Source organism: Chiroxiphia lanceolata, chromosome 1 (assembly GCF_009829145.1).
Source record: "Chiroxiphia lanceolata isolate bChiLan1 chromosome 1, bChiLan1.pri, whole genome shotgun sequence".
NCBI classification, from domain to species: Eukaryota; Metazoa; Chordata; class Aves; order Passeriformes; family Pipridae; genus Chiroxiphia; species Chiroxiphia lanceolata.
Genome location: NC_045637.1, coordinates 60,331,907 through 60,342,748, shown reverse-complemented (window position 1 = coordinate 60,342,748; position 10,842 = coordinate 60,331,907). Strand labels below are relative to the sequence as shown.

Sequence of the window (10,842 nt, the reverse complement as noted above, 5' to 3'; positions counted from 1 at the left end):
GCAGTGAACTTGGCTGTGCTGCGTTAATGTTTGGATTTAATGATAGTAAAGGTCTTTTCCAACTTAAACTATTCTATGATTTCATGATATTTCTTTATAAGGACCAACTATTTATCAGGCATCAGAGAATATCACCTTGTATTTCAGTCTGAAATAATACGAAGTACCATGAAGATGATCAGAGACCTCAAGCACCTCTCTTACGAAAGCAGATTTTGTGAGTTGGGATTGTTCAGCCTGGAGAAAAGATGGCTTTGGGGAGACGTCATTGCACCCTTCAAGTAGTTAAAGTGAGTTAAAGAGGTGGACAGTGACTTTTTACACAGGCAATTAGTGATAGGACACGAGGGAATGGTTTTAAACTAAAAGAGAGATTTATACTAGAAGTTAAAAGGAAATTCTTTACTCAGAGGGTGGTGAGGCACTGGAACAGGTTGCCTGGATAAGCTGTGGATGCCCCATCCCTGGAAGAGTTCAAAGCCTGCTGTGATGGGGCTTTGAGCAACCAGGACTAGTGGAAGGTGTCCTTCCCCATGGCAGGAGATTTGGAACTAGAGGCATTTTTTTAAGGCCTCTTCCAACTCAAGCCATTCTGTGATTCTGTGACACCAAGAGGAGGTGGAACAATCTGTATGAAACTGACAGTTTTGTATGAAGCCTCATAATTACTACTGTTTATAAAAGTAAATTTATACTGTAATACAAAGATGATGTGAGTTTTTTTATTACAAGCCTAAACACAGAAAGTGCCGTTCAGCTTCACTTACAGAATCAAAAGGTGTTTTAAGATCCTATTGTTACTCTTTCCTTACAAAATATACTATCAAGAGACAGCAGCAACAGTTTCTGCATAAAACAACCTGTCCCTAAAACCCAAGCTAGAACAGCCAGTTTTCTGTCCACCACCTACCACCTTTAAGAAGAGAAAGCTCAGTGGGATTTCATCATGCTATTCCAGGACTTAAAGGGCTGCTACAAAGAGGATAGAGGCTCTCTCTTCACAAGGAGCCACGCAGAGAAGACACGGGGCAATGGGTGCAAGTTGCATTGGGAAAGGTTTCACATCAACATAAAAAATTTTTATAGTAAGAATAATCATTCACTGGAACAACTTCCTCCATGGATGTGGTAGAGCTCTGTCATGGTTTGAGATAGCCCAAATTCCAATTCCCTAGCTCCATCCCCCCTTCCACATCTCAACCCAATGTGAGATGGGTTTTTTTCCAGACAAAACACAACCAGACTCAAAGTGGGGGAAAGGGAATATATTACAATGACTATACAAATAAATACTACAATACATTATACACACGACTACAACTATCTCTACCATGACATAAGTATTTACAATGGATCAGATCTCTTCTCCCCTCCAAATAAAAGTCCAGGAGGGAAAGAAGGACAGATCTCTTCCAGTCCCTCAGAGCAGCAGCTTCTTCAGAGTAGCAGTCACTAAGCAGCAGCATCTTCTAAGGCAGCAGGCTCTCTCTCTCTCTTCTGTTTCTTGTAGCAGCTGATAGCTGGATCTCTGCCAGCACACACGAGGGGGTATCCCCCTCCGCCACTCATCTCTCCAATGAGGGGTCTTCCGTGGACTTCGTAACCCCAGACAAAGGTCGTTTCACCACGTCATATCACGAAGACGCAGGGGGGTCTTCGTGACGGTCTGGTATCTCCAGGAGATTCAAGCTCCTTGCAGGGCCTCTGTGCCCTGTCTCAGGCTGCGAGCTTCTTTGTAGCTTGCAGCAAGGGAGGGCCCTCAAGGCCAACCTCCCACACTCCGTCCTGGCTGAGCTCTCAGGACGTCCGAGCTTCTCAGCTCCTCTCTGCAGTGCATATTGCACTTCAAGGCTCTTTCAAGTAAGAGTCTATCAACTTCCTCCTTCCAGGAGGTCTCAAAGGAGTTTTGGGGGGTCTGGTATCAGTTCTTACCCCCAAGAACTCTGTAGAACTCAGTTGCTGACTCTCTTTCCCTCAGGTCTCCTTCCAGGAGTCCCTTCTCTGGTGCTGCATGTCTTTGTTGCTTCTTCGGTTCAGTTCTTATCTCTTCTGGCTCTCTGCCACCGTTTCTCCGGTCAGTGCTGGCTGCTGCTCTGCGCCCATGGAGAAAAACATCTCCCGGCATAACTACAGGCACCTAGCCCAGCATTATGCTGTTCCAGGTCCCCACAGGCCCCAGCTGGGGCTGGGGGCCAAAGCCCCCCTGTGGGGCTCAGAGCCCCTTCCTCGTGGCTCACAACATGGCCACCTTCCTCCACCTAAAACTACAACTCTTCTCTTCCGGTCTGGTTGTGATATGTTTACATTTTTTTGCAGGAGCGCTCATTGGACAGAAATTCAAAACTTCCAGGGGTTTCCACCCCTTGGGGTCTACCACTTTTCTTATCCTCTGGGGGAAAACAAAGTCCAAACCACTACAAGCTCTCATCACTGGAAATTTTCAAGATGTGACTGGACAGTGCTAGATGACCTCCTCTAAGTTCCCCTTGCCATGAATGGTTGGACCAGATGATCTTTGGAGTCCCTTCCTAACCTGGGCTGTCCTATGATTCTACCCACCAGAGACCGGTGCAGATCACACCACGCAGGCTCACGATGCAGAAGACTGTCTTTAAAATACAACAAGACCTCTAGATTTCTACTATTTAAGTCTCAGTCACCTTTTTTTTTTAAACATTATAGCACTGTGGGGGTGATTTTAGAACTGTGTTCATGGCACTGTTCAACTTCAGAACATGTTTTTCCAGCATTTTATTTCCACCTTGAGGTGGTGAAACTTAAGCAAACGTGGACAAATGCACTTGCTTTGGCTGCAGAAAAATAGTCCTGATAGCACTGTAACTTGATGGAAGTATTGTGAAGTGACATACATAGTTTAAAAGTAGAAGCTAAGCTTTTACCATCAGTCATACACAGCGTTTGCCACAGTATTTCTGTTTTCAGTCCCAAAGTTCACAAAATACTCCTCATGATTCCTCAGAATATATGGAAAATATTTCACTGCAGCACGGTCAAGAGATTATGTTTCCATTTTCTTTATAATGTACTCAATAAATATTTGTGTTGTATTTTATAGATGGATCAAAGCTAAGAGTCATGATACCACCCGAGACAAAGAACATTTCACATCCACAAATGTCACAAAGTACAACCTGGTACATATTCAAAGTAGTGTAACATACTTTGTGTAACTGTCTGAACGGGTCTCTTGCTTCCAGTCCTGCACAGGTAAAAAGTGATCTAGAGATATACTTACTTTCAGCTGACTACAATAGAGAAGGGATCAGTTTGCAGCTTACCACTTTTTGGCTGATGACATGCAACAAAGAACTGTGTTTTCCTTGGAAACAAACTGTTGGAAAAAAACCTGCAGCTTTCAGCAACTACCCATACTGTCTTCCACAGATTCTCAATGTTAGCATATGCTTGCTAACGAAACTAATAACCTATGTTCTAGACAGTACTTGGTTGTTTACGAATGTGAGATCATCATTTATAGCTTGTTATGAGGCTTAAAATTAGCCAGAGGTGCTCACTGTGGGCAGCATGAATTCCATTAGGCACTTCCTCTGTCTTCTATCCATGGCACTTAAGCCTTCCCAACAGGAAGACTGTTGCTGACTACAGAAATTTCCAAAACATCTCACATACCTAACACCTAAAATAAACTTACTTCAGATTTCCCTTCCTTCTGAATCAAACTCTAAGATTGCCAGGATTATAGGAAGAACAAATAATGAGTAGTAAAATAATTTCACTCTTTTGCAGGCCTTCAGTTGTTATTTTTCTTTCTAAAAAGATGCTGAATTAATCATCTGCCTTTGTGAAAACCATCTTCAACAGTATAAATGGCTGCCTACTCTTTATTTTTTCGCAGCGAAGTAAACAAATATGTGTTCTACAGACAACATGTCATGAGAAAAGCTGTGAATTTTCAGCACATCTTCTAATATCTGGGGAAGCCCAAAGTAACCTCCCTGGCTTCCTTATGTTCCTTGGGACAGCCACAGACAGAGAAAAGCACTCCGGCAACAAGTGACTGTGGAGCCTGTACCTACACTCACACTCTGAAACAGTGTAGCACCAGACAAGAGCTGAACACCAGAGGGAAATACTGCTTTCAAAGGTCAAGTAAGGTTCCAAAGCACTGAATGCTTAACATACATCTTGGGTAAAACTTTAGCTCCCAACCAATGCTAAAACATTGAGTCCTTTCCACACCACTCCTCTCATTTTAAACTTCCAATCAGCAAATACTTCAAGAAAAAGCTACATTTCTTTCCTTAGGGCTTTTGCGAAGAATGAGTATGTAAGTTTCCAAAACCCTTTTTAAGCCAAATGCAGGAAATAATCAATTGAGTAAAATTTTTCATTCCTATTCAGTTAACCTAGTAACGTTAGGCTTCAGTTGAAAAGCCCAAACTTATTTGCAAGAAGTAGAAAAAGGTGATGACAAAGCTTGAAGGCAAGACTCGGCACACTACTCCTCTGGTATTTCAGGTAGCCTCTCCTCCAGTGCATCCATATGTACTGTCAATGCCTCTAACTGGAAACCTTTCTGAGACAGCCACTTACAGAACCCATTCCTTCAGAACATGAGCAAGCTATTACAAAATGATTGCACATATATATGTATGTATGTATGGCACATCACTTTCTGACTTTTGTCACTTGTTTACCCAAAATCTGCTGTAATTATCAACTCGATCCTTTTACTTCGCAGGTTCAGGGTAGCATAATCCAAAACAGGCATATCAAATAGTTACTATCACAAATTTCTCTACTCAAGGAAAGAAAGATGCTTCAAAAGAAGGATTAGCAGTTCAATTAAATAAAAGAGGATTGCACTGGTTGAGTTGATTTACTTCTAGTTTTACATTCAAAATGGAGATATTAGGACACAGCAATTGATTGATTACAAGACAGTTTTCTAAATAATATACGGAACAGCAAATCCCCATTCATTTTTCCTGGCTACTTTTTTTTCAGACCTCAACAATCCCTTTTGCCAACATACCATACAGTCTTGTATATTTGATGATATTTATACACTAGTAGATGGGCTTATGCAAGCACATTAAACAATAGGTACCTAGGAAGTATCTCTTTTACTTCAAAGGAGTTATTTAAAAAATACACAAATTTTAGAAGTATGCTATATTCCAACATTATTTGAAAAAGCATCGCAAATATATTTAGCCTGCTACTACATAGAAATAGGTATTTACTTACAGCTCTTGCTCTCAAGATGAAATCACTACACAGCTTTTTCAATCAATCAAGATAATTTGAAAATTATGATCTTACTGGCACTGATCCCATTTTTAAAGCCCAAGAAAATGCCAGAAGAACCTTACAAAACCAAACATATTTTTAATGACCATTACAGAAATTTTTTTGCAACAGATATTCCAATTCAGCAAGTGTTTGTTCTTTAAGTAACTTTATATATATGAATGATCCTATTTGACTCAACGAGATTACTCACATGCTAAAAGTTATTTCAGAGGTAACTCATAACTTAAAATTAATACAGAAGATGAGATAATTAAACAATTACTAAGGCTCTTCTATGGCCTTTTCTTATGTAAAAAAAAAACCAGTTTAAGCATGTATCAGATAGCATGACAGATCTAGTTAAGAAAGTATCATATACCATAAAATGCATATTGTACATAAGTAATGGTGTCCCTAAAAAAAATCCCTTAAGAATAGTTAAATGTATTTTTCTTACTAAAAATTTCTAAATCCAGAGTTGTACTTAACACTGTCAGAATTCAGTCTCACTGATGAACGACTTAGTGAATTTATTTTTATTTTCTTGCTCTTATTTTCATGCGTATGTATATATCTTATACTTAATAGTGAAACATCCATTTGTTGTGTGTTTTGCCACAATTTACATCAAAGTAATATAACGATGTAACAGAAATTAGAACTTGGCACCATTAACATTACTGATGCATTCACCTTGTCCTCAACCACAATGTCTCCTAGACACAATAAAGGTGTAGCCAAAGATTTATCCTGCCAATAAGATATAGTTATAGGTCCCATGAAGATTACTGACACTGAAGTACCAAATATGTACTGGCCTTGGACTTAGCAGATAACATGCCAGTTTTGAGACACATTCAAGTTGACAATAAATCAGTATCACAGTTCCAATAACAGGAAAATATACCTTAGAGGAATTTTTTTCTGTTAAAACATTCCACATTTGAGTTAGCTATTAAATGGTAATGATCACAATGGACTAGGCAGTAAGGGTTTTTGTGTCTGAAATGTGCAGATATTTTACTAGAAGGCTATTTTTAAAAGAACTTATGTGATTTTCAACTACACAGTATTTGTCCCTTAAGTCAATTTTGTCTTATTAAAAAAAATGTAGAAACTTGAAACAAAATATGTATTAGTAGCAATCTTACCATGAATTGTACTTGTTTTCTATATCTGCACATGCAAACATTTCTACAGCCTCCATAACCCTTCCCTTTTGCGATAAAAAAGCAATGCTTATGGAAAGCTAGTGAGAGCAAGGTGCACTAGTTGTACTGCTGACTAAATTGTAAATGTAATTTTTCTCTTCCTCTCAGAACTCTCTCTCAATGCTTGCCATCGGAAATTCCATTCTGAGAAGTTTGTTAGAAGGGCTTCAATTTTTCAGGGTGTATGGGTTATACCTATTTTTTTCAAGCACCCTTTTGAACTCCTTTTCAATTTTCTGTTTTTGATGATAGTCATGCTGACAACTTTTTTTGGTCCATCAAATTCTGTAGTACAATTACATGAATTTACTTTTAATAAATTACCATCTTTGCATATATCAGTCAAACCATGAAGACTAAACACTTGCAAATAAAATGCATTATTAATTTAATTGTCACAGCCTATTTAGCTAGCTTCTATTAGTATTTGCTATAATATGCAATGTATCAGAGGGCAGAATCAAATTCAAAACATAAAAAATAAACTGATTATATTGTCCTAGAGAAATTAAAAAATAGCAAGCTTGCAAAATTATAATCAAGGCATAGGTAAGAAAACTACATAACTTAATTTATAATATCTTTATACCCAAAGTGATTGTTTAACACACTGAAGAAGGATTTCTTTGGTTCCTAAAGCCATTAAAAGGCATCAAACTCTCTCATAATAGGAAAGGAAAGCAACGGTGGTTTGATATTTACTGCATTAGATCACGTGGTTTAAACATCCCCCATCACTAGCGAGGGACTGCGACTAGAAATTTATATTGTTGTTGTAGCTCTGCCACTACTGTTTGATGCTGCTCTACATTAAGCTGAAATGCCACCTAAAAAGGCATTGTGGATAAGAAATACTCGAAAGATGGACAAAGAAATTGCAAAAGAAGAGGGTATGAAGTCACTCAAATATCACTTCTTTATGCTGGCCTGGGGGCAAAGCTGCCACAGCCCGCGCTCGCAGACGGGGCAGGGAGGTTGTAGGCCTTAATGGGGCTCCTCTGCTCCTCAGGCAGCCAGGGCTGCGAGGGCTACTAACCTGCCACCTTGCAAAGGGGTGGCAGGGGAGGGACTTCCCTTCCCCTCCTTCTCCTCCTCCTCCTCCTCCTCACACCATGCTGGTGGGCCAGCCAGAAAGCCTTGAAGGAATATGGGAAGAAATGGGGAAAACGGAAACAACCAGAAGGTTTTCAGAACAATCACACGAACAAAAGCCAGCAACAACTGATTTAGTTCATAGCATTCTGCTTGTTTAGGAATTCATTTCAAGATGATGATCACTAAAAATATGCCTCTCAGGCTAAGATGCTATATTTGGAAATCTATTGTATGTATCCTTTATTGTGCACATATTCACTAGGGTAACGCAAGTTATCTCTATGTTGTATTTATGATGACTGTACAGTAAGTACCCCATTGTAAAAGAAAATATTAGTATTGAATGCTTCCAGTTACAAAAAAAAGCCACCAGAGCAAAACATTTTTTGTAATTGTTGTGCTATGACAACAGACAACCAATATAAACTTTAATATGATATCTGCTTTGATGAAACTGTAATTGTTGTTCAATGCATCATTTTGTATTTTAGATTAAATACAATATCTCAAAACTCTTTAAATAATCACATGTTAGGGAAATTCTGGTTAAGCCCTTCACAGAGGAAATCTCATTAAAAATATAAGCACCACTTAAAACAGTGCTTAGTCAAACTAAGGTGTATACGGTGCGTTAATTTAAAACTACTCTTAGGTCCCTCAGTGATTTAAGTGTCATGAACTTGTGAGGAAAGGGTCTAATTGATTACCATTTCCAGTGTCTTTAACAAGAAATGAACATGACCCAGAAGGAGCTTTGCAGTCTTCTATAGCTCCTAGCTGTCATTTATTTTCCTCTTCCTTCATACCAAAACAAGAAAATACTCTTTATTTATGAAAGCCTACACCAGAAGAATGAGTTACAAGGCATCAATACTTGAAACAGCATTAAGCATCCAGCAATGAACCCCTCCATCTACCCAGACTGAGAGAATATGTGATCTTTTGGCTATCCAAAACACATCAATTTTCTAGTTGCCCCAAAAATTCAATGAAATAGCAATAGTTATGACACAATGTGTCCAATAAATCTAAAGCAAAATCTGCTTATCTGCAAACACAACGCCATTTAGTTTGTAAAACACAGTTATACTTTAAATCACAGAAAAAATAACCTGCTTGCAAACAAAGTTTGAAAATAAGTTACTGTACGCAGACTGAAAAAATAAATTAATTCCTTTTAAAAATAGTCAAAACACCAAATCTTCCTTCCTGCCCAAGAACGCTGAGGAAATTTTCTTTTTGAATCCTCTGTGACTTTGATCTCAGTGATAACATGAATCTTAGAAAGTCATTTTATAAACCTATGAGCATCAAGGCCAGCAAGAAAATTTAAAAGAAAAAAATTAAAAAAATATTTGATTTTGTACTCAGAGGGACATTTAAAACTATAGAATTTTTGAGAAAATAATATCACCTCTCAAAAAAAAATCCCAAAAGGTGCAAATCCTACACCTTTTACACAGAATTTCTTTCTACAGACGTGTCATAAGCACCATGCCATCAGAGCACTTAAGTATGTTGGCTTTCCCTTTGAGGTGAGGTTAAAAATCCAGATGACTTCAGTGTGGGCAAGCTAAATATTCCAGAAAAAGACTCCACATGCTCTATAGGATAAAATGAAGAAGAATTTTAAAGTAGTTTACCTTTCTTTGGGTGTGCCAACTCCATGCTTGCCCAGTAAATGAGTATTTAAATGCTTCTTCATCACAAATGCCACCCTGCCAAACAAACAGAAAACCCAGGAAGTTTACTTTTTTAATTAGAACATCTTACACATTTTAATGATAATATAGTATATTTTACGTAAATAATATTTTTCTTATGTAATAAACTAATACAGTTTTATTTACACCTTTATTTAAGCCTAATGGGCCCATCCTGAAATCCTTCTTCATACAAAGTAGTTCCACTGTTTTTAATGAGTAACATGAAAATACAACAAGATCAGATGCTTTAATCACTGTTTATGCGGGTCAAACTTCATTGTATTAATTATTTAAAGAGGTATACATAGAAACAAATTAATAGCCTTAGTTATTTTACAGCCTCGTAGGAAAAAAAAAGGATAAAAAAGGTGAAGCACATGTTCATGAACACACCATGAGCAGGAATAGTGTTTAAACTGTCAAGACGTTCTTCAAAGCACCAACAGCAGCAACTACCTGGCATTATATTTCTACCAAACATAGATAATTTACTTTCATTTTAGCAACATTCATAATGAAACAGATAGGAGCCTATCAAACACCATTCTTCTGCTGATAAGACCATAACATCAATTTAATTATGTCATATGACTGCTTCAAACCATTTAGATATCAGACTGAAGCTTCAAACTAAAATGGTTCTCTCATAAGCAAAAATTTTACTGTTACAACTTTCAGTGTGAAAAGGGCTTGCAAACATTTTTGTTAATTATGTATTACAGCTGTCCTTCATAAAGTTAATTACTAATAGCTGAAAGGCAATAGACTCCATTTGCATATGTACATGAAAGGCATGACATATGCAAAAATATGATTTTAATTAGCATTCCATGATATGAAGGGCTACAAATCAAACTGGCATGTTATAAGATTTTTAACATTAAATGCTGAATTCATCTGGACATGTTTGCAGTAATGGACAATGGAAAGACTGTAAAACACTAGCACTATGGGGTATAAGAGCCACAAAAGCCAAGACACAGTACTTTTCCTTTACAATTATGTTAATGTAGCTTCTCTGTGTCGGATCTACTTTAGGCACTTGCACATTATTACGAGAATCTCTCTTGTGCATCCCTTAAGGTGTAGGAATATAATACTGTCTTATTTAAATACATACAAAAAGACATTAAAAAACTATCTTAAATACTTTTCCCTACACAATTTATAAGTATGGCATCATAACCTTTACCACTGTGAATAATCCATTACACTGTTACCATCACTACTATGTAAGTGTCATCAGAATTACTGTACATAGGGAAAATAATTGTAACAATATAAAAATTGTGTTCTAATAACAGCATAAGGCATACAAAACATACTGCCCTTGCTTTTCCACATAGCTGTGAAAGGTACCAAACATATCTTCACTAATACTTCTGTTTCCTGTTACAAACTTCCACATTCCTTCTATAAAAGAAAAATAAACTCAACAATATTACTGTGAAAAGGCAACGTGTAATCAGAGTTGTAAAGGGATGCTTTCCTATTTACATGGAATATAAAGATCCCAACCAGCTACACAGTATTTTTAGGGAAGTGGGTTTTGT

The 10,842-nt window shown here is 37.6% G+C and overlaps 1 protein-coding gene across 2 annotated transcripts in view; it reads right to left on the bottom strand.

Annotated features, from left to right (window-relative positions):
* ZNF407 (zinc finger protein 407) overlaps positions 1-10,842 on the bottom strand; it is a 338,560-nt gene that overhangs the window by 196,984 nt on the left and 130,734 nt on the right. For both annotated transcript variants that reach the window (XM_032694069.1, XM_032694063.1), the window contains exon 4: positions 9,227-9,301. In XM_032694069.1, the coding sequence (XP_032549960.1) occupies positions 9,227-9,301 (75 nt within the window). The remainder of the gene's footprint in view (positions 1-9,226; positions 9,302-10,842) is intronic.